General features: G+C 52.6%; 2 protein-coding genes across 2 annotated transcripts; both read left to right on the top strand.

The window, feature by feature from the left end:
* The first annotated feature begins 15 nt into the window (after positions 1-15).
* LOC134171392 (uncharacterized) lies at positions 16-16,195 on the top strand. The gene is made up of 22 exons (XM_062633526.1): positions 16-221; positions 256-432; positions 1,127-1,238; positions 1,343-1,406; positions 1,501-1,535; positions 1,856-1,916; positions 2,002-2,061; positions 2,172-2,231; positions 3,315-3,370; positions 3,779-4,686; positions 5,398-5,599; positions 9,767-10,180; positions 10,246-10,593; positions 10,877-11,010; positions 11,411-11,507; positions 12,245-12,300; positions 12,423-12,473; positions 12,752-12,860; positions 12,951-12,996; positions 13,566-13,664; positions 14,060-14,140; positions 14,232-16,195. Exons 1-22 carry the CDS (start codon positions 86-88, stop codon positions 14,559-14,561), a joined length of 3,636 nt encoding a protein of 1,211 aa, XP_062489510.1. The 5' UTR covers positions 16-85; the 3' UTR covers positions 14,562-16,195.
* Positions 14,719-21,587, top strand: LOC134171391 (collagen alpha-2(I) chain-like). Its single transcript, XM_062633525.1, has 5 exons — positions 14,719-14,749; positions 17,641-18,584; positions 19,136-19,885; positions 20,251-20,525; positions 20,849-21,587. Exons 1-5 carry the CDS (start codon positions 14,719-14,721, stop codon positions 21,585-21,587), a joined length of 2,739 nt encoding a protein of 912 aa, XP_062489509.1.
* The last annotated feature ends 1,749 nt before the right edge of the window (positions 21,588-23,336 follow it).

Here is a 23,336-nt window from a genome sequence, read left to right as displayed (position 1 = left end):
AGGCGGCAGCGGCGGCTCCGCCTCGTGGCGGCGATCAGCTGCGCGCGCGTCACGTGGGCGCGTGTCGAAGGTCACGGCGCCCACAATGGAGCTGTCGGCGTACGCGCAGGGAGGGTGGCGGCTGCTGGGCGACCCCCGGCGCTTCCCCCGCCGTTCTTACGCCGCTCTGCTCCGCGCCGCCTTCCGCAGCCTCCTCCTAGGGCACTCCCAGGAAGGGTTGGGTAAGGCGCGGGGAGACGCGGCGGTGGCGTGGCGGGCCGCGGATGCTGCGCGGAGCGCGCAAGGCAGCGCGCTGTGCTCCGCGGCATGCATACGCGTGTCTGTGCTGCGGGCTATCCCGTCGCTCGGCACATAGGCACGGGGGGGGAGTCGCCCTTGAACGGCTCCAGGGTGCCGCTGCGCGGGTGTCATCGCTAATGCGCGCACGCTTCGGTAAAGATTAAACCTGGCGACCTTAAATCTCCCGACGGGGAGGGGGGAAGTCCCGGACGGCGTCCCCCGCGTATTCGTGTCCGTGAAGCAGGGCATAGAGGTGGTTTTCCGCCGGCGCTCCGTTCCGCCCGTGTTTTTATTTCGCGTGTAGACCCTTCCTACGGCCACCCCGCCGTGGGAGTACGCGGTCGCGCAATTAATGTTGCGGTGTTAATGACATCGCGGCCGGAGGGAGGGATGTGCCGGTGCTGCCGGCGCCGGCGGGCAGTCCCCGTGCCCTGCCTGGCCGGGGTCTCCGACTCCGCTCCTCGCCTTTGGCGACAGGCTTCGGAGAGGATCTGTCTCAGGAGGCAGGAAATTGAGGTTTTCCCCTTTTTCTATCCTTTTTTTTAGCTCTTTTGTTTTGTTTTGTTTTTTTGTTTGTTTTTTTTTAATGCAAAGTTGATACCGAGGCGGCGGGGCGTGCAGCGCCTGTCAGCCCTGCCTGGCACGGCTTGCACCAGCCAGTGCTTCAGCTCCTCTCTTCCTCCTCCTCGCACTTTGCCTACTTGCTCCGTCCTTTTGCTCTAAGCCCCCACATGTGTTCCATTTTAAAAGTTTTGTGGGAAAGGTACCGTTCAAAGGGCGAGCAGCAGCTCATGGTACCGTGTGCTGGGATTTCGCATGTGTGTCATCAGTAATTCATTTGCTTTAGACGATCCGGACCTGAAAGATATTGACCCCACGGTATTAAAACATTGCCATGCTGCGGCTGCCATGTGTATTCTGGAGGCAGGAAAGCAGAAAGCCGACATATCTGCTATAAGGTACTCATACTTCAAAGCTACCCCCTTTTTCTAGCGGTTGTTACTTTAAGCTGTGCTGCTGAGCTAATGTTAACAGAAAACTAATAAATTCTTTTTCCCTCTAGCACATGTCTAGAAGACTGTAAACTGGATAAAGAGAGAATAGAACAGTTTTGCACCGAATATCAGGTTTTAAAACCAATTTTAACATGTTTATGTTTTCTTTCACTCATACGAATTTATTGAGCAATTTCTTATCTTTTTTTTTTTTTTTTTCTTCCAGAAAAACAAGGATGCATTGGAAATCCTGTTGGGAAGGTAGGTCAGTCAGTTAGCACAGATACGTAGTTGCAATTACAGCTACTTTGAAACTGTCCTATACACGCTTTAGGTGATTAAAGTCAGAAATACTGTTCCATTTAAAAAAAAAAAAGAAATAAATTTCACATTTTTAACAAACTTTAGCAAAGAGCTCTTGAAACTTTTCCTCTTCTTTTCATAATTCTACTATTCAGAAAACTTTTTGAACTTCTCAAGAAGTCTTACAAGGATGGTGAAAAAGTTCTTTGTTGATAGACAGTTTGAGAAAGTGACATTCTCTTGTAGTGTAGGGAGCTTGTAACTGTTGTGTCTTTCAGCATAGGCAGATCTCCTCTCCATATAACTGATGTGTCTTGGCGCTTGGAATATCAGATCAAGGTAATTTGAACACATTGAGGGGTTTCTTTAGTCTGTTTCTGTGCTGTGACGTGACTTTTTCCTGTGTTCTTTGGCCTTAATTTAGAACAATCAACTTCATAAAACTTACCAGCCTTCCTACTTGGTGACCTTAAACGTAGAGGAGGTACTGTACCCCCAGCACCCTCAGGGGAAAAAATGCAGTTTCATTGTATTTTTTTTTTAAACAGGCATTGTTGTTTGTTGATTTTTTTATTTTTTTTTTTTTTTCTTCAGAACAGTGATTCAGGATCACACCCAGATGTTAGCTTTAGTTGCACGATGGAGCAGTTACAGGTACCTCTTTCCTTCATCATTGTTTCTATACTTGGCTTTAGTTGTGGATGTAAATGTTTTTAATAACTTGCCGGAGTGAAATAATATATATTATTATTAAAAAAAAACCTATATCCAGTACCAGGAGAGGAGAATCTTCTATTAAAATTACCCAAGTGTAGTTTTCCTGTCTTCTCAAATAAAGTTGCAGAGTAACTGATTCTAGTTGCATGGGGAGTGTTTTACATGTGTGCATAAATATCTTGTCTGTTTTCACAACTTACATGTTCTTTAAAGTTTTATATATATATGTTATATATACCATAATTTTTCTGAAACTGACTTCTCATGCTTTGGATAAATGATTAAAGAAGCTGGATCAGTGGTTTAAATGTGGAACAATTGAAAGTAGAGAACGAACTGAAGTCTCTTCACTGGTGTAAATGACATGTAAGAAATGTCCTGAAACAAATGTTGATCTTTGTTTAGCGATTTAAATGTGTAACTGAACAATGGAGGTATTGTAATGCTTGGAAGTGACCAAACTGTGGAGGGTTGGGAAGAGGGCTTGGCCAGGGGAAGAAAAAGTGAGATATTAAAACTTAAGGTTTACACCTCTACTTTTTCAATGCGTGTCTCAAAAGGTGTCCTTGTCTTCCTAATGGGTGTTTTTGGTTGGTTGCTGGCTTAGGTAAATCTGAGGTGATTTGGCTGGGGAACGGTCCTAATACAAAATTGCACTCAAAATATTTTCAGTGTTTTAGAGGTGTCTGTAGTACTTCAAAGCCCAAAGCAGAGTCAGCTCAGCCATCCTGACAGCATTAAGGAAATCTTTGTGTTGAGAATAGTGATCCATTTCAGTAGATTATACACATTAAAAGGTGTGTTCCTTCAGTTCCTGCTTTTCTTCCTTCATGGTAGAATAGGGAGCTGTTTAATGGCTTGCTGGCATTGTTCATCAGTTGCAACATTTCTTTGTGATATAAGGTGCTGGTTTCCTTGCCTCTCTCTGTCTCTGTGTATATATATAAATACTATGTTCCTTTAGTTGACCTTTTAACAAAAAAAAAAAAGTATGTTCTAAGGTAGTGTTTCATCTCTTAGGATTTAGTTGGAAAACTAAAAGATGCTGCAAAAAGTTTAGAAAGAGCGTCTCAGATGTGACTGAAGGAAGGTGCCAGCCCACTGAGTTGAAGTGCTCTCATTCCTACTCTCATTCCTAGGAGTGTCTTCTAAATGACAAATGTCTTTCATCTCTTGATGCAAACTCTTCCTTTTTTTTTTTTAAAGTCCTTGAACGCGAATTAAGTGAAATAACTGGGGTTTTATGACCTCACTTGGTATTCCTTGGTTGGTCACTTTTTTTTTATTAACTCGTGTTAAATATTTGGCTACATGACATGTCTTCAAGGCATTCCTTCCCTTTCATTTTGTATATTTTTTAGAATGGTCACTGATTATTTTTCTCTGGGCTTTAATAAAGTTTATTCGCTCCTGTTCTGCATGCTCTGTGGGTGAATGAGCTGTACCTAACAGTAAGGTGCTAAGCGTTAGACCGGCTCTGTGAGCCCAAAGTCTCGACCCCCTTCCCGCTACCGCGGCGCTTTTGCTCCGTTGTCCACAGCGCTTTGTCAGTTCGCCACAACCAGTCTTGAATCCTCTGCAAGAGCGGCGGCTGTACCGGTAACGGAGGCAAAAAGGGCTGTGGAAGCTGCCTGCGGGGCCGGGGCACCCCACGAAAAGCCGCAGCCCGCAGGATCGAGCGGAGCCGGCTGTCGGCTCCAGCCCGACGGCGTCTTCCCGCCCTCGCGGGGCCGCTCCGCGCCCGCCGTCGGGACCGCTGCCGTCCTCTACCGCCCGCCTTGGGCCGCCCCGGTGCCGGTGGCCGCTGCGGAGCACGTCCGCACCTGCAGGAGGGGGCACAGCGGCCCCGCGGAAGAAGCGCGGCGGCGGGCGGGCCCTCGCCCTGCCGCGGCGCCCGGCGTAGAGCTGGGTTCTTCCCGCCCCGCTGCGTCTCTCCCGGGCTGCGGGCGGCGTCTTGTCCGCGGCGGCGGAGAGCACCAGCGACGGTTTCCCCGCTTCCCTCCCGCCCACTGCGGTGGAAGCGCCCGGTGCTCCCCGTCTGCCGGGGGGGGGGGGGTGGGGAAATACCCCGGGTGCCCTCGACACCCGCTGCGCCGCCGCTCGGGGAGAGGAAGCCTCGGCGCGGCCCCAGGGGGTCGCGTCCCCCCCGACGCCGGCGACCCCGCCAAGTCCCGGGGCCGCGTGCGGCCGAGGATCAGCACGCACGAGGCGGCGGGGGCGCGAGGCCGCGGGGCAGTGCCCCTCGGGGGGCTCGTTCCGGGGCGTGCGGGACGTAACAAGTGCGGGGTGGTGGGCGAGGGCGGCGTGCGGGAACAGCGGGTGTGCGGGCAGAGGGGCTGCGGAGAGGATAGAGAGGGCAGCGTCGGGCGGGGCGGGGGAGGCACCACGTCGGGTGCGGGGAGCGACGGGGGAGGGTTGGTTTAGGCGCGGGACCTAAGGGGCAGCTCGGAGGGGGAGCGATAGGCGGTGAGGGCGCGGACAGGCAGCGGAGGGGCTGAAGGGGGTGGGCGGTGCGGGCGGAGGGAGTGCGGGGAAGGAGACATAGGGCTGCTGCGGGCGGAGCGGGAGCGGGGAGAGGCGAGATCGGAATCGGGGCCGGGGGTCTGGGCGGGCGGGAGGCGCGGCGGCGAAAAGGAGGCATCGGCGGCGCGCGGGAGAGCGCGTGCAGGGCCGGGGGGAGGGGAGGGAGGAGAGAGGGAAGGAGGGAGGGAGGGAGGGAGGAGAGACAGGGAGAGAGGAGAAGGAGGGGAGGGGGCGGCGGGCGGGGGAGGGGAGTGTAGGGAGGGAGGGGGGAGGCGGAGGGGGAGGAGGAGGAGGCCGGGTTGCGGGATTGGGTCACGGGGAGGCTGCCGGGCCCCGGCGGCAGCGCCGCTAATTCCCAGGCCGCCCTTAAGGAATGAGGCGCCCCACGTGACGCTGGCGGGGCGGGCGAACTCCGAGCCATTTTGGGGACGGTGTCAGTTTCCAGTGTGTGCCTTCAGCGTTGCATTCTTCCCTCCTCCGCCCTCCTCCCGCCCGCCTGCCCGCCCGCCCTCCTTCCCTCCCCGGGTCCCCGCCACCAACTATGAAATAACAACAACAATAATACTCGTACTAATAACAGCAATAATAAAGAGAGGAACGCGAGCGAGGCCGCGAGGCGGAGCGGGGGGCAGAGGGAGAGACAATGGGCTGGTGGAGAGAGGACCCATCCGGACCGGGGAGACTTTGCGCTCCCAGCGCCTGAGCCGCCGGGGCGGCGAACTCGGAGGGAGAGAGAGCGAGAGGGAGCGAGAAGGGCCGGTGGACGACCGGAGGAAACACGGGTGTTTTGTAACTAAAATGCGCGGAGCGCAGCGGCGGCGGCGGCAATAAGCTTATTGCAATTGACAGCGTCTGCAGTTCGTTTCAAGATGGCCGCTTGGCTCACATTCATTTTCTGCTGAACGACTTTTAACTTTCATTGTCTTTTTTGGCCGCTCCGATCATCACCCACCGGCTCCGTTTTCCGGGTACGTATGAAGCGAGGTGTCGCCTTACCAAGGGCAGGGGGCGAAGGGGGCTCGGCGGCGGTTTTCGGCCGGTTTGGGGGCTGCAAAGGGGAGCCTAGGTGTCCCCCGAGCTCTCCGTATGGGAAAAGCGCTGACAGGCTGCTCCAGCCACACACACACATATAGACACGCAGCAGCAGCAGCAGCAGCCTGTGCACTCGCTCGCGTTGCGCACCCACATTTGCAAATTTTAGTTCCTTTCTTTCTCCACACGCCCCCTAAAACCTTTCTGTGCACATGGCCCCCGAGGAGAATATTTATATTTCCAGACCCTGCTGCCAGCCTGGCCTCAGCGCTCTTTGTTTAAAGGCAGATTTTGATTAAACAGGGACGGTCGTGAAATCTGGAGCTGCCTGGGTCAAGTGATTTCAGTCCTCCCCGAAAGAAATGTGTCTGGGGGAGGTTAAAATGTCAGATAACGCGCCCATTTTATAGAGATAGAGCCAGCGGGGGGTAGCGATCCTCCTGGAGGGGTTGTTAGGCGTCGGGGCGCCAAGCATAAAATGTTATTAACTTAAGTTGGACAAGTACTTGTGTGAAATTGGATGGGTTGTAAGATGGCGGTTCCCAGTTGTTTCCAATGTCTCCTCTTACATTTCTGCTCTAAATGCTGAAGTTTGGGGGGTTTTGCCTGCTGGGAGGGGAGAGGGGTGGTCAGCACAGAGAAATAACTTTTCGGGGGGGGGGCGAGAGTAGCAGTTTGGCTGCGATCTTGGGGAGCTGGGGCGTGCGGTTTGCTGGAGCCTCTGGAGCAAAGGTGATGTGTCTGTGGGACGCAGGGGGGTTTCTGCTTTTCTCTGGTTGGTGTTTTTGGGTTTATCCTGAGCCCGGGCAGGGTAATTTTACATGAAATCCTTTATCACATCTTAGAGGTGTCACGAGTGGGCTCCTTGTGCTGCTGATGGGCAGCCCTGGAAAGTTGCTGGTGTGTGTTTCTTGGAATTGTGTGGCCTTGGCAATATAGAACGCAGGATGTTCCTCTGTGTTTACTGCGAATATTTGCAAATAATGAGGTAAAAATAAGCAGAAAAATCGCATTTCTATAGAAGTGAGGTAGTCACTTTTCAGCCTCGAGAAACTTTGGTTCACTCCTCCACTCTCCAGAAAAGTTGAGGAAAACCTGGCCGTGTGTGCCCATTGGCAAGCCTAGTGTGAAAAGGATTTTTTTTCCCCCATTTTTTTTTTTAATTATTATTATTTTTGGCGTGGTCTGTAGTGGTCAGAGCAACTTATTTTAGGGGGCTGTCCCGAAGATCAGGGAGATTCTGGAAACAGAGTCCAGTAAAACTACTCTCAGTGCCTCTGTGCAGTGCGTCCTGGAAACTGGGAGACTGGTGCTGCAGTTTGCCAGAGGCACGAAGGCTTGACCTATTTGGTCACTTAGACAGTGCAAAATTCACATTTTAGTGTATTTTTAAAGTAGGCAGATCGTGTCCTTCGCCTAGTTCCAGAGAGGCGATTTAGGGGGCTGGGGTCCCTTCACACTCTGTTGCCAATATTCAGAGCTTTCCTCGCTGCTGGAGGGCTGGGCAGATATATTCCAGTTCCGTGTGCCCTCTCTGAAGGAAGCATCATCCCCTCCTTTGAAACATATGGGGCCATTCTGAAGCGAAGGAGTAGTAGCAGGCTCGATAGTAAAAGTGGCTTTGACTGATAGTGAGTGAAGATGCAGAATGACGGCTGCTTTATTCCTGATGTGAAGAGTTTTCCGAGAAGAGATGGGTGCAAAGTACACAGACCTACCTGAGCAATGCTTCTGGGTTTTATGTATGTATTTTCTGTTAGAGACCTGTCGAACGAGGTTTGATAGCTTATAGCCTTTATAGATTTTTAATAATGTAGCTGATTCCTAGGAGGAGAACGCACCTCTGTTTTTCTTCATTTTGACATAACCCGTTTAAGGCCTCTAAATAATCAGTCGGCTGGCAGTGTTTACTTCTAGCGAGTATTATCTCTGCGTATTTTACGTTTAGTTGTTCCGTGTGTCAGTGTGTAAATATATATTGTTCTGGTTAAGAGGGTGTTTGTATTGACTGGGTGAAGTGTTGGTATTCGCCGTGCTGATTATCAGCACGAGCATTAAAAAAAAAAAACAGCCTGGAAGGGTTTCCCTCGTACCGAACTATTAAGCTCAGGCTGGTGTAGTAAAACGTGCTGCCCTCGTGTTACACACCCGCGGGCACAGACTCGCGTGATCGTGTGCCTGTACGGGTGGCTTTTGGGGAGAAGTTGGGCGCCTGGTTCAGCTCGCTGGGGAAAATCAGTGATTGCAAAGATAGCTCTCAGCACGTTGGAAACGTGCTAACTTTGGGCAATAAATAATTCGCGTTTAGGGGTTGCTTCGACAGAACAGGTTTCACGGTTGAATGTAATCCCCCTCCATTTAGGAAGGGGCTACGCCTGCGTGAAATAAACGCGTTTATGTCTTGAAAGGTTTGTCCCAGTCTGTCAGGGCGGGGAAGGAATTCTCGGTCAGCCGGCTTGCGTGACCTCGGTCACTGCTGGGTTTTTTTGGTTCAGATATTTATGAATTATAAGGTAGTGACTTGAACAAATAAAAAACAGAGCCGTGAAAGCAGCTTGCCCATGTCTAAGTACATAAAGGGACCCCAGAGCCGCTGGCTTCAGGGCGCTGGGCGCTGCAGGGAGGAGCGCAAGAGCCCGGGCTCTGCCTTCTCGGACAAGGAAACCCTCGGCATCGGTTTAGTAGTAAGAAGCGGAGGGTCAGAGACCCTGGAAGCGACATTTAAACCGCAGTACAATGCAGCAGGGGTCTCGCTTTCCCACACTAGGAGCTAGGAGCAGCTCGGGGAACCTGGTCTGGCTCGGAGCTCCTTGCACTTCGCCTCTCCGTGTGCTAGCCGGCTGCATTTTGATGCTGGGGAGTTTTTTCTGCTGCTTGTTCGAGGGTTCTCCTGCGGCAGCAAGAGACGTTTCCTGGCTAGGGTCCTTCGTTGGTGCTGTGCACACTTCTTGAGGAATATTGTACCCCTGTCCTGGGCAGTTTGGCCGAAATTCAGAGCTTTCAGAAAGCTGTCTGTGTTGGGGTCGCTCCCCCTCCCCCCCTTTTTCTTTCCTTTTTTCCTTTGCTTAACATCGAAGTTTGCGAGTGGCTGAGGAGCACCCTGCATCCTGAGCCTCCTCCAGCCCGCCGGGTGCTGCAGGGAGAGGTGGCTCGCAAGCTCTGCCTCGGGAGGAGTGGGGACCCAGGGCAAGAACCGGTGTGCTGGGAGCACCGGCATGGGGAAATGGAGGTCTTGCGTTGGAGCAGCGCTCTTACGTTACGTTTTTCAGGATCTAGACACAAAATTTACTCTGCAATTGACGTGGCTGACAGGTTTTCTTTTTTTTTTTCCCCGGTGTCCTTTCCCTTCTGCCTCTTATTCCCTCTCATTTTGAATAGTATGTGTGCATCTAATGTTGGTGCCAGTGCATCCGATGAGGGTTTATGGGTTTCAGGCTGTGAAAATGACATTTGTTTTTCACTCTTGTCGCTGCATTGTGTTGACAAGGTGTTGATTTAGCTTTAGGAATGATCTGGTCACATGGTCCTTCTCATGTTGTCACTAATGTACCGTTTAAAGTCGGTTTGGGCTTATCCCCCCACCTCCTTGGTGGGCTTTATTGCTGAAAAGGGGGGTTGTTTAAGGATCCGGAGACTTGTTTTCTCCTGTCCCAACACCTTACACTGGTGCTGCAAATCTCGTTCCACCTCTTGCAAAACTTTGCACCGCGCTCGCTTCGTCCGCGGGAGGCTTTTCAAACGAGAGTCAAAAGAGGGGAGGGAAGGACAGAAAGAGAAAGAGTTGCGGGGTGGGACAGAAAGGAAGGAAGGAAAGAGAGAAAGGAGGGAAGGGGAGAATGAGGAAGAAGGGATGCCGGCGGCGCTGCGCGGGAGCTGGGGCTCCGCACCCCGCTGGCGGTGCGGGGGGCTCGGTCCAGGGAGCGCGGCGCGGCGGAGGGAGGGAGGGAGCGGAGGGGGAGAGGAGCGATCTCAGACCAGCTCCTCGCACCGAGTCGACGTGGAGAGAGGCCCCTGAGAGGATCCGAAATGGCCGAGGCTCGGGAGGAGCCTCTGGCGCTCGCCTCCTCCGGGCTGCGACCCCGAAGCCCGGCTCGGTCCTGGCTGCCCCGCACCGCGCCCCGGCACCCTCCCGGCTGTGGCACCCGGACCCCGCCCGCACCACCCCCGTCCTCCCCGCCCTCCCCCTCCCCTCGCAACCGGGCTCCCAGACCCCCGCGGGCTCCTCGGCTCTTCCACCCCCTCCGCCAGCCCCCGGGCCCCGCGTCCCACCCCCTGGCCCGGCTCGGCTCGGCCCGGCCCGCCCCCCCAGCCCGCCCCCCCGCCCGGCTCTCGTGTGTTCCCAGCGGTGGCAGGATGCCAAGTGTAAGTGTAAGTTGCTATAGCAACCCCCTCGGAGAGCGGAGCAGATCCGGATCGGCACCGAGCAGCATCGGCAGCCGCCCGGACCCCCCTCGCGGGCCGGCCCCGCCGCCCCGGTGCCCGGCCCCGCTCCGAGGTGCGTGTCCCCCCCTCTGTCCCTCCCCCGCCGCCGCCCCTCCCCGCTCTCCGGAAATGCCAGGGCAGCCGCACCGGGAGGCGCTGGTTCCCCTTTGTGCTGCTCGCCGGCAGCCCGGTGCCCGGCCGGCTCCCCCCTCAGAGCTCCCCTCCGTCCCGCCGCATCGCCGCTGAGCCGCCCGGGGAGCCCGAGCCGGCTGGTGCCCCGCCGCTCCGCGAGGAGAGCCGGTGTCCGCCCAGGAGCGGCGCGGTGGGTGCCGCGGACCGACCGCGCCTCCGCGGGGCTGCGCCCAGGCCGGCCCGAGGCGGTGCGGAGCCGTGCGGGGCACTCCGCCGGCCTCGGGACCAGCCCTCGGCCGCCGCTCGGCCCCGCGCCGCCACCGCCGCCGTCTTCCGCCGCCTTCCGCGCTTGGTCTTCCCCTGCGCCGGGGGATGCGGCGGCACGGGGGAAGGGGACGCGTCGGATCTCGGCACCTGGGACGCCGCCGCGCTGGTCCCCGCTGATCGGTCCTCTGTGTGTGTCTGTCTTCCAGAACCGCCCCTCGCCACGCCAAAATGCACCGAACCACCAGAATCAAAATAACCGAACTAAACCCCCATCTCATGTGCGTGCTCTGCGGCGGGTACTTCATTGATGCAACAACCATCATAGAGTGCCTCCACTCCTGTAAGTACGACCGGGCGCTCCGCGTTGTTCCCCCGCCGCTTCCCACCTTTCCCGGCATCCTGGGAACACCCTCCCCTCTTCCCCTCCAAGCCCAGACCCCCCGAAGTGCTCGGCCCCGCCGCCCGTCCGCAGCACCGGCGGGCCCGGCCGCGGTGCCGTTTTTTTCTGACGACGGCTCTACAGTCTTTGTTAAAGTAATAATATATGTACTCTAAGCGTCTCCTTTTCATGGTAATTGCCGCTTATTTGGGTATTTGTTTAGCTTAAGCAGCGCGCTGCTGACAATGGACGGTTTGCTGTAGCTTGCATAGTTTAGAAAATCGCACCTCGATCTATGCACAGCTGAGTGGCACCTACGGCCATCACTAAAAAAAGCCCTGCTTTCGTGTTTGACTTGCAGTCTGTAAGACCTGTATCGTGCGTTACTTGGAGACCAGCAAGTACTGTCCCATCTGCGATGTCCAAGTTCACAAAACTCGACCACTTTTGAATATAAGGTAGGAGGAAGATGCAGCGTGCAGCGTGCACCCTGTTTCTCGTATTCCCCTTTATATGGGCAGACCAGCAGTAGTCCTGTCGATGTTATCTCTGTCTGCGATTTAAATCTGAAAAGACTTGTCAATTTACAAGCTAACTCGTGTGTATGCTCTCTCTTTGGAGTGTTGTCATTGATTGAAATTGAAGATTTCTCTGCATGTGAGTCAGAAAGTTTTTTGTTAGTCCTTATTTGCATACGCCAGGCATTGATGCAGTGCCTCTGCCCTCTCTCCCATTCTCATGGGGACCAGCCCGACAGTTTTTACCTCCACTTTCTATGTCTCCCAAACAAGCTTTGCTCCTGCCATAGCCCTAGTCATGAGAACTCTTGCTGAAACTTCCCAAAAGCCTTTAAAGCACGCTCTTCCTTTCAGAACTGTTTTTGCTGTCAGTGTTACTTTCTGCTCTCGTTATGTTTTAGGGAGGAGATGTAGTTTTTAAGGCCTTCCTTCAGACCAGGAGAGTTCTTTTTCAGTTGTGGTAGCAGAGATGAGGTTTGGTTTATAGCGGTATTTAGAGCAGTGTTAGTTTGATTATAAGCTCTTGTAAGTTAACTTTTTAAGATTAGCCTCCCAGTTTGTAGAAGATGCCTCATTGTTGTGAAAGATTATAAATGACGAGCTGCCACTTGGATTAAAATATCGCTTCATCTGCTTAATTTTATATTTTGAGGTTGTTCTTTTTTTTTTTTTCCCAGGTCAGATAAAACTCTCCAAGATATTGTATACAAGCTAGTACCAGGCCTTTTCAAAAGTAAGTAGCTAAATCGGGCTTTTTGTCAAGAGCAGAAAAGCTAAACCAGAGCTGCTGTTCTCTGTCAATGCCAGGAATTACAGAGTAAATACTAAAAGAACAATCTATGCTTTTCCATCTAGATGAAATGAAAAGAAGAAGGGATTTTTATGCTGCTCATCCATCGGCTGATGGTAAAAGCTTCTCATTTTGCACTTCCATAAATGTAGCATTGACCTAGATGCTTTGCTCTTTCCTTTTGACTTACAAATTATGTCATGTACTGTGACATGGTTTTAAGGAGTAAACTCAGCATGATAAAAGTTTATTGTTTTAACAGTTAGGTAGCTTTAATTCATAATCTTACTATGGAGATCTTTTTTCTTCTTTTATTTTTTTCTTGTTATTGAGAATTGCCATTCTTCCTGATTTGAATTTCAAAATGTAAATGATTGTGGAAATTTCTGCGCAGCTGCCAATGGCTCTAATGAAGACAGGGGAGAAGTGGCTGACGAAGACAAAAGAATTATAACAGACGACGAGATAATAAGCTTATCCATTGAATTCTTCGACCAGAATAGGCAAGTTCCAGAATGGTAATATTTTATGTTTGCGTGACTGAGAGCAGCTCTATTTATTATTTGTGGTCATTGTCTCATTTCTTCTCACAGACTGGAACGGAAAGGAAATAAGGAGAAAGAAAAATCAAAGGAAGAGGTAAATAACTTTCCTTTACTCCAGGGGAAGCATAACACACACAAACATTTTTGGGGCATGTTTGGAGCTGAGAAAAAGACCTAGGTACGTGTATCTAGAACATGAGAAGCACACCTCCTGTCATGGCGCTAGGGACAGAAGAGGTAAAACATCTTCATACAGCCATATATGTAAGCAACTTTGTAAAATAAAAAATACCTGCAGTATTAACTTTAAAGCAGAGTATGATTTTTTGTCAAATTCTGCAATAAAATTGTATTTTAAGACATATATAAAAATTAATTTAAAATTTAATATATAATGCATATATGTATATCCCAAGAAGGGATTTATTATGACATACAAATCTTTATGTAAAAAATTACTTGCCTTTTTAATTACTTTCTCTGTCTCTGTGATTTATCGCTTTATTTCTGTTCTTCCTTCTAAGGCAGCAGAAATTGTTATATTAGAGCTTGTCATTAAATAAAGTGCATTTTTCTGAAAGATGACATAAAATGTGAGAATACAATTTTGGTGGGAGTAATGGCTTGTTCTCAGTAGACTGACTTTATCTACCATGCCATTAGGTGAATGACAAAAGATACTTGCGCTGCCCAGCAGCAATGACAGTGATGCATCTAAGAAAGTTCCTGAGGAGTAAAATGGATATACCCAACACTTTCCAGGTACCTCTGGGGAAAGAGGGATTTTTGGTTTTGTAATCAGTCTTGCTATTCTCAGCCCAGTGATGCTGGTGAGCACTCTTTCTCATTGCAGCCAGTTCCAGCAAGTATTTCTGGTGTGTGCAATATGTTGATGGGATTATCAACATTATTTTTAAAATATCTATCCAGGCACTTTGGTGACACTCTGTAATTTCTGCATACCGTAAATGTCTAGCTATCAAGAAATTGCTCCTTCACATCTATCTAATAGATATGAAAATTCCCTATTTCCTGCTGAATTTGGAAGAGCTTCCCCCCCTCTGCCCCCAGTTTTCTGTAACAGTGGGGCTGCATTCACCTCAGAGCGTTCTTATGCTAGGGGTAAATACCTGGGTGCTGTTTCATGTCTTGAACAGATTGATGTGATGTACGAAGAGGAACCTCTGAAGGACTACTACACCCTAATGGATATTGCCTACATCTATACCTGGAGGAGGGTGAGTATCTGACTCCAGTGTACCTCCTCCTGGGGGATGTGGGTCCTGGCCTGGGGAGGGCGCTTACCAGTGTTTGCCCTTTCCCTTGCAGAACGGGCCTCTCCCCCTGAAATACCGGGTCCGACCTACTTGCAAGAGGATGAAGATCAGTCACCAGAGGGAAGGCTTAAATAATAGTGGGGAGCTGGAAAGTGACTCTGGGAGCGACAAGGCGAGCAGCCCAGCGGGAGGCATCCCCTCCACCTCCTCCTGTTTGCCCAGCCCCAGCACACCTGTCCAGTCTCCTCACCCCCAGTTCCCCCACATCTCCAGCACCATGAACGGCACCAGCAGCAGCCCCAGCAGTAACCACCAGTCCTCCTTTACCAACAGAGCACGGAAAACATCGATAAATGGCTCCTCGGCCACTTCATCTGGTTGATGTGCCAACCAGGCTACTACCCCCCTGCCCCTTCTTTATATAGATCTCTCCATGCCATTACAGCTTTATAGATGCTAATCCATGTGACTCTCGTCCAAATTGCTTTCTTTTGTAGTGACACTGAACTTGGCTATAAAAGGACTAAGTGACATTCAGGATGGACGTTAATGGAAACGCAAGATTGAAATGTAAATGGTTTTCAGAGGACTGGGTAGCAAACAAAAGTTACACCTTCACCTTGTTCTGAGTGATACGGAGTTGTTTCCGTCCCCCATCATCTGGACTCGGCAGTCTCCAGAAGTCAATCCAAATCCCAGGAAGTAGTTTGTTAATCCAGACTAACTCCTCCATTGCGTTCTCTTCGATTGTTATTGTTCTTATGCTGTTTCGTGAACCTGTAGAAAGCAAGTGCTTTTTCATCTTGAAATCCAACAAAATGGAAAGAATATGCATAGAATAATGCATATATGTAGCCATGTCACTGTGAATAACAATTTTTGCGTATTAGCCATTTTGATTCTTATGTTGCATCTTTTACTCCTCTGTTGCTGCGCAGAACCGATCAAAAGAAAAGTAAACTTCAGTTTTACAATCTGTATGCCTAAAAGCGGGTATTACCGTTTTATTTACTGACTTGTTTAAATGATTCGCTTTTGTAAGAATCAGATGGCATTATGCTTATTGTACAATGCCATATTGGTATATGACATAACAGGAAACAGTATTGTATGATATATTTATAAATACTATAAAGAAAATATTGTGTTTCATGCACTCATGATATGGTTGTTAAATTTCTAAACTGGTTCGACCCTTGCAGATGCCGCCTGTTCGAGCTTTGCTCATACTGCAAGAAACACTTTGCGTGTGAGAGCTACAGTATTGGGAAAGCACATTTGAGTCTCTGATATAACCAGAAGACAATTGGCGATCTTGAAAGGATTTTACTGGCTTTGTCTTGTTTTTTTTTTCTTTTCCAAGTGATATATTTTTACTTTACCAAATGCTGAAGTGATGCAGTGAAGAAAAAAAGTAAAAAAAAAAAAAAAAAATATGTTGATGGACATGGAAGTTTTTGACCTGTTTGGTTACTTTTTTATTATTTGGTGTGGTGGGACTGTGTTTCTAAAAGCACACGGAATCATTAGAGAAGCCATAAACTATTTGGTATAAATTTTATGGAACCAGCAAGTGGCTGGGTGAAGGCATTTTATCTAAATTTGTTTTAATATATATGTATATGGTACAGTACTAACTTCATTAAAATTTAACAGGTACTTTAATATTTCAGATAAATCCTGGAGAATGCCTCCTCTTTAATGGCCTGCAAATAGGTGCATTTTAGGGTATTTTGGTTTTGTTTTTTTTTTCTCAGTAGAAGAAACTTTTCCACCATAAAATCTGAACAGCCCAGAACACTTTTCAGTTTGTGCTTTGCTTTGGTCGAACTTTGTGTGTGTTCATCACCCATCAATTATACATTTGTGAGGGTGTTTATTCTATATGGATATTGTTTCATGTTTGTACGGGAAAATTGTAGTTAAACATTTCATTGTCTCCAGTCTGCAAAAGAAGCACAATTCTTATTGCTTTGTCTTGCTTATAGTCATTAAATCATTACTTTTGCATATAAATTGCTGTTATTTGTCCTGCTTGTTTTTATAGACCAGGTGATTGCAAATCCTCCACAAGGTTCTTGCTTATTGATGTATAATGTCTTGTTAAACAAGAGTTGATATTTTTTCCTGTAGTAAACATGTACAGTTCAATTTCAACAGTAAAAACTTCAGTTTTATATACACGAATAACTTTCATTTATAGCTGATCAAAGAAATAAACAAATAAAAGGGATAATTCATTGAAAAATAGCAAATGACCTCTGTTGGTAATATGGTGTTAAAGGACAAATATCTTGTTCTCATTGGAAGTTATTCTGGGTGTACAAAAGATTTTAGTGACCAAAAGAGCACTAAACTAACAACAACAAAAAATGCCTAGAAATCGCCCTGATTTGTTTTGGTTGCCTCCCCCGAAAACATTTGCTGTTCTTTATTTGACCCCGACTTATTCCTGAAAATCAGCAAACGGTGTGTTCTCACAGCCCAGTCAGCCACAGGTTTCACCTCCTGTTCCCTCAGAGCTGGCCCCTGTTAAACTGCACTGCCTTGGAAGGGAAGAATGTGATTTTTCTGATGGCAAGTGCCAGGTTCTTGTGGTGCTCTGGGTTTCTGTTAAAGCCTCAGTGGAAATAAGTCTTAATGTAAAGATACCTCTCTCCATGTCTCTCTTGGCAGTATTCCTTCAACTATATGGGTTAATCACACTGTACTGGTTGAATTAGTTCACCCAAAGACAAGTCCTGAGCCTGCAGCAGAGGCTTGTACGTTAGTACATTGATGAAATCGAGCTTATTTGTACTTGAAGTAGCTGATAATCACAACTTTTAGCATCAAAATGGAACTATTATCGGTCTTTGTAGAGTGTCCGTGAAGCATAAAGCAATGAAAGAGGACTCTGAAAAATTCCTTCCAGGTTTACTGAGTTCTTACAGCAATTTTAGCATCTCCCAGTCTGACATCTCCAGTCCGAAAAAGACCAAACTCTTTTCAGCAGCTCTCGCCGGGCGGCAGGAGCCACCAAGGATGTTTGTGCTGCCATGTGAAACTTTTGTTTTGCTGCTGACACTGGGCAGATGGCACTACGATGCGTGTATATTGCTAAGCCCAATCGGGAGGACGATCAAAGACAGCATCTTGATGTTCTACTTGGGAAGCTACGCTCTCAACCTCCCCTGTTTCACAGGGTTTTCCTTTGCAGCTTCACAGGGAACGGGTTCCCTTACAAATGTACGGAAATTTTCTTTATTTGGAAAGAATTCTCAGCTCAGTATATGTAAGAAGAACCTTTCCATTATCCGACATTGCATTTCTATAGATCGGGAGATAGAGCCGAGTTCTGCTGCGTTTTTTCTAAGTTTTTCACAAGCCATCTGATCAAAGACAGAGTCAGGGGCGGTCTGTGCCCGCTGGAAAATGATGGGTTTCTATCTCGTCCGACCCAGTTTTCCGCCCTGGTTGAGGTGCCCGCAGCTCCAGGCAGCGCTTTGTGTCGGGCCGGGACGGGGGAGAGGCGGTAACGATCCAGCCCCGGGGAAGGCGAAGGAGGGAGAGCGTGAAGAGCAGCTCGGGCTCCGGGAGAAGGCGGGCAGAGACAGGAGGAATGCAGAGATGTGCAGGAAGAGAACGAGAAGGACCACGACAAGGGGGCCAACCCGAGCTGTTTGTCCCCTGGCGCAGCTCAGAGCAACCTCCGACACCGCCTCACAGAAGGCCGGTGCCGGCGGGCGGGCACCGCCGGGGACCAACCGGGCGCCTCCGGCGTCCCGCGGGCAGGGGACGGGGCAAAGGCGGCGCTCGCAGCGGCGCCGGGGGCCCGGCAGCACGGGGCGGGCTACGGGGAGCTCCACCCGAAGGCGACGTTCTCCGGTTTTCTGCTAATGACGGGGGCAGTGAAACCCGAAGTCAGAGACACAGCGAGAGGCATGCGTCCTCCAGCGGGAGTGATGCTGCTGGTCTTTTCCCCCGGCTGCCGAGGGCGTCCCGCCGGTCACCTCCTCCTCCTCCGGGCAACTGCCCAGGATTCACCCGTTTCACGGGGTATTTTCAAAGCGCGGCCAAAGAAAGTCCTCCCTGGGTCGGTACCGGCTCAAAACCTCTTGTTTTCCACCTCTGTCATCCGTTTTCTTCCTCGCCGCGGCTCCGGACCGCCCGGTCCCCTCGCCCCGGTGGCAGGGAGCTGTACTCCTGCATTCAACACATCACTTCTGGACTGTTCATCTCTCACCACGCAGGAACTCCTGCAGTTCCGATCTTTGCCACAAAACCGGCTCGCGAGGATCAGTTTACTCGCCGTGCCCGGCTCCGGTTCCTAGCCCCGGTGCGGCGCGGGACGAGCAGGTACCGCCGGGGCAGGCGGGAGGCTGTGGCCCCGGGGAGCACCTTACGCCCTCCCGGTTTTAAGACGGTGAAATTCTGAGACAGTGTTTACTCAGATAAGTGTTTCCTGTTTCCGCTGTTAATTTTTAACGTTCTTGTTTCTACTCGGGGTACTTGAAACGGATTTCCTTTATTTTACTATGAACAGTTTCTTTTTCGTGCTTTCTGTCGGTCTCCCATCAAGAGGACGCCTTGAGAAGAACCTGCTCTCCCGCCCGCGGGGCCGCGGGTCTCCGCTCTCCCCGGTTCAAAGTCGTTGTCCCACTCCGAGAGCTCCAAGCCACGGCCGCTTAGTGCTTTATTAATTCAAGAATCGCAAGGGTTCTGGCAGCGAACACTTTTTTCCACCTCCGGCTCCTTCACTCCCTTTCCCCAAGACTAACCGAGGAGCAGAGGAGTCCCACCAGGACAACAGAAAAACCGCTGAAGCCCGGCGGGGACGGGCAGCTTTCGGTCTCAGCGGTTTTGGGGATGGGACATTTGTGTTTATTTAACAGTGATGATGTGGGATTTAAAAAAAAATGGGAAAAGGTCGGTAACGGGTGAAGCACGAAGGACACGTAATTCCCGTGGAAAAAGGAGGTTTTCCCGGCCGGGGGTGGGCAGGGAAACAGGACTTCCACTCCCGGGCTCTACGGCGGAGCCGCGGGCACTCCGGGCAGGACAGCAGCGGCAGCGGAGAGGCCGCGAGTGGCGGCGCCAGGGGCGGGCAGTGGCTCCGGGGTGCGATGGGCCTCGCCGCCGGGACGTGGGGCACCCACCTCCCGCGGAAGGCCGGCGGGGTACGACCGCGCCTCGCTGCGCAGTGCCTACCAGCGGGGAGGAGGGAGGCGCGGAGCCGTGCCGCTCGGCCCAGCCGCAGCCACGGACCGGGCCTGCTCCCCGCCGGTGGTCCCCGCGGACCGCTCCGCTACAGACCCGGCTCCGCGCCCCCCGCCGCCGCCCGGGCAGAGGCCATCTTGCGCCTGCGCAGCTCTCCCGCCTCGCGCCCGCGGAACTTCCCCGCGCACCCCGTTCGAATCTGGCGGCGCGCAGGGACCCCTGGGCGCTCCGCACTGCACCGCGCAACGCCGCGCCCCGCGCGCAGCGCTGCCCCAGCGGCCTCCGGGAAACCGCGGCCGGGTGCTGCGCCCCTCTTCACCGCCGGGCCGGGCCGGGCCGGGCCGGGCCGGGCAGGGGGGAGGCGGGCACGCCCGGCTGGGTGCACGCCCGGCTGCCACCGCCCTCCGCAGAGGCGTAGCTGCCGCACCGCCCTGCTCTCCCATCTGCTTTCCCTCCCCCATCCTGCCCCTGGCGTGGGTGCTGAAGCGAGCCCGGATATTTGGGGATGTGCGCAACGCGAAGGGGGCGCAGGGACATGACTTTCCGGCATTCCCGCTCCAGCTGCGGGGCGCTGCAATTCCATGTCCCCGCCCGCCCTGCCGCAGGGACCCGGCCTCCCTCTGAGGCCGTCCGGCCCCAGCCTTTCCCCCTGGCATGCTGTGGCCCAGGGGCGCTCCTACACCCTCAACACCCAGTCCGGAGAGGTGACAGGGCCGCGGTAGCCATTTGGCGCCTGTGTTTTCGTGGCACGCAGTGGAGTATCGCACCTCCTCTAGACAAAGGGCTGCATGTTCCCCATCGCCGGGGAAAGGCAGATGCGTTCCCCGCGCCGGTGCTCTCAACGGTGTGGCTGGTGAATATTCCCCAGGCAGAGGCCGGTTGAGGTCTCCCGGTGGCTGGGAGGCACTTTAACAGCAACGGAGGCGGCCCGCGCCTGTTCCCCATCAGCGCCTGCAGCCGGGCTCCTGCCGCCGGTGTCTTTCGCACGCCGCATCCCCGGCGGCAGAGGCCGAGGTCGGGAGGTGCCGCCCCTCAACCCGGGGCCTCCGCAGAGCGCGGAGCTCCTGGGCGGCCCTTGCTCACTCCTCCCTCGGCACGTGCTGGGGATGCTCGAGAAGTGCCTCGTCGACGAGGCATTCTCTGATCAGTGAGACAACGGCGTTGTGCCAAAGATCCTGCCGTTGTTGGAGGCCTCTGAATTGGACTGACCCTAAATAAAAATGCACAGGAAAAAAAAAACAAAAAACAAAAAACCACACCCACAAAACAAAAAATACCCCAAAACAGCCTTGTACACACAAACAAAAAACTTCAAATGGGAAATACGATAAAAAATCCCCAAGCAAACACCAAACCCAACCAAAACAACAACAACAACAACAAAAACCACCCCAAAGCAGTGCTGCAAGGGGAGGTGTTGGCATAGTCAACGTGTTGGGGTGCTCAGTGAGTGACGCCCCTGAGAGGCAGCTCTCCCTGCGCGGGGTGCGGAGCTTGTGCGCACTCTCTGCGGGTTCCCGGAGCCAGTAGCCCTCGGGCAGTGCTGGGCTGCGCAGGGCACGGAGATGCCGCCCGGCCGGCCACCGTGTGCTCTGGTGCCGCCGGCCGGGACGTGTCCCATCTGGAGGGATGGGGTTTGGTCTCTACGCTGGGTGGGCTGGTTACGGAGGGCGAAGGGCTGCGCCTGGATCCTCGGGGAACAGAGGGCTGGGGCTCTGCTCCCGGGCGGGCGGGCAGGGAGAGCCCCGGGGCACGGCAGCAGCGGAGGCCGGCGGAGGCGAGGCAGGCGCTCGGCGCCGAGAGGGATGCCTACAAGCCACGGGCTGCCATTTTGTCTGTTTTACGTGGGCTGCCTTTCCCCTCTCCAGGAGCGCCGTGCGAGGCGGTGGCAGCAGCGCCCGCCCTTGCCCAGCCCTTGCCCGGCCGCCCCCCAGGAGGCAGCCCGGGAATTCAGGAGGGGTACCCCCGGGAGAGCACCCTCCGGCCCCTGCCTCCCCGGTCCCGGCTCTTTCCCTGCCACCTCCGCCCTAGGTGCTCGGGGTTTGCAGGCTGTTCAGCTGATTTGTTGCTAATAGCAACCACACGACAGCGATTTGCAGCCTTTTCTGCTGCCAGTGCCTCTCGTTACACCTTCTTCTGCAGAGCGGGGACCGTCCTCTGGCTGCGGCGTGTCCCCACCCCTCCAGCCGCCGCAGACCAGGGACAATGACGGGGCGGGAAGACGGGGCGGCCGCGGCTCCGCCGGGCAGTGCGCAAATTGGGTCCTTCCCCATCAAGAGCTAAACACTGGACAGCTCCAGCTCCCCCTTAGCCGCGGCCGCGCAGGCTCCGCGTACTTCGCATTGTCTGGCAGCATTGTTGCGAGCTACCAGCTCCCGCAATCCTGCCGGCGAGGGGGGAGAGCGCTGCTGGGTTTACATATGTAGATGTGGGCAGCGTTCAGCGCCAAGCCGACACACATTCTCCCCCGGAGCAGCAGACACAAAGGAAGACCTCGTTCCTTTCAAGTACCCAGAATAAATTAAGCTCCGTCTTTCAGTTTTGGAACGTCCCAAAAATATTTGTTTATTTTTCTTAATGTCACTGCACAAGCGCTGACAGTTCCGTAGGAAACCAGAGGTGTGACCATATGCACGTGGTTAAAAGGGCTCAACACTATCAGCTCATATTTCCTGGTCTCATCCTACAAGTCAACCTGAAACATTTTGCCCTTCCACTTTATTGATCCCTTATAATTTTTGTTCTGTCTTTGCCTAGTGCAATGGCGACGCACCAAATCTCCACTAGCCAAGCCTCTACCGTTTACATGCTTACGGTTACAGATTTCTGAAGTGAAGAATAAGGAGAAGTCCTCTTTCTAGCGCGTTTGAAGTGCCTCGACGTTCCTGTCTTCGCCCCACAGAACTAATTTATTCTATAGGAAAGTCTCACAAACTAAACTCGCCACCGAAGCTCTGGAAAGGGGACCCCAGAACAGAGTGAGACGATGGAACCCAGAGCAAAAATCAAGGAACAAGAGAGGGGACTCTCTACTGCTCGGTCCCTCTGACAGAACTTTTGCTAAAATCAGGTAATGGCAAAGACGAACTGAAATTTTAAAATCATTCAAGGATTCAAATAATACACTGCCGTAGGGGCTATACATGGAACTGGAGATCCCTCCTTCAGTACACTCCCTTTGAGGGAGCACTTCGGTTCCCGCATCCCATTCACTTCCACTAACCTCTCCACACTTCACCTACCCTCTTCCAACAGCCTTGCGCTTTCGTCTCCTAGCCGCGGAGCCAGCAGAGGAATTCGCGCATTGCTCTTCCCATCAGATGTCCTCCGTCCTGGAAGCACCGGATTAAACCCCTAGTACCGGTAACCTTGTAAATACCTGCCCCAAACCTTGGACAATTTTCCAGGCTTGTTGCAAGCGAAGGAGACCCTCCAGGGTCAGATCGGGCGCCCTAGCGCCGTGCCGATGGGCGCGGGGGGCGGCCGGGGCGCTCCAGCCCGGCTGTTCCCCAGCACCGACCGGCTGTCCCGGCGGGGTTCCGCAGCCGGTGTGGAAGCCGCCATGCCAAGACGCAGGAAGACCTCACCTTTTGACTGGCATCGCGGAGTTTCTAGCAGCAGAGGAGCAGCCACGGCTTAGCTGTGGGATACGGCGGGGCATGAGCCGTCGGGGGCAGTGAGAGGGACCCTGACCCTGCCACCCAGGGCCCCTCCCGCCGGAGGCTGCCCCAGGCAACAGAGCCACCTGTTGCCTTGACCCGCGGGGCCGGACCAAGCCAGGAGAGCCCGTGGGAAACCCCCCGGCACTCCTCGCCCCCCAAAGAAACTCGAGGAGCAACTTCGCCCTTTACCGACTTGGGGACACTGATGCTTTTCCCGCCCGTTACGAGCATATTTCCGTGTGAATCAAAGGCTGAGATTAAAGAACACCCACCGGAAAGCGAAGGCACGTTATTAA

Source organism: Pezoporus occidentalis, unplaced genomic scaffold, assembly GCF_034315485.1.
Source record: "Pezoporus occidentalis ecotype Australia unplaced genomic scaffold, CSIRO_AGI_Poc_V1 ctg40, whole genome shotgun sequence".
NCBI classification, from domain to species: Eukaryota; Metazoa; Chordata; class Aves; order Psittaciformes; family Psittacidae; genus Pezoporus; species Pezoporus occidentalis.
This window is presented reverse-complemented; position numbering and strand designations above follow the sequence as displayed.

Excerpts from the sequence above, each read along its gene's own strand:
- LOC134171391 (XM_062633525.1), top strand. The coding sequence starts at position 14,719 with ATGGACGTTAATGGAAACGCAAGATTGAAAT. Across the intron at positions 14,750-17,640 it reads TGGAAACGCAAGATTGAAAT|GTGCCCGCAGCTCCAGGCAG; the intron begins GTAAATGGTTTT and ends GCCCTGGTTGAG. Across the intron at positions 20,526-20,848 it reads GACGAGGCATTCTCTGATCA|CTCTCCCTGCGCGGGGTGCG; the intron begins GTGAGACAACGG and ends CCTGAGAGGCAG.
- LOC134171392 (XM_062633526.1), top strand. The coding sequence starts at position 86 with ATGGAGCTGTCGGCGTACGCGCAGGGAGGGTGGCGGCTGCTGGGCGAC. Across the intron at positions 3,371-3,778 it reads TTAGAAAGAGCGTCTCAGAT|CCCAAAGTCTCGACCCCCTT; the intron begins GTGACTGAAGGA and ends CGGCTCTGTGAG. Across the intron at positions 12,997-13,565 it reads AAGAAAAATCAAAGGAAGAG|GTGAATGACAAAAGATACTT; the intron begins GTAAATAACTTT and ends CCATGCCATTAG.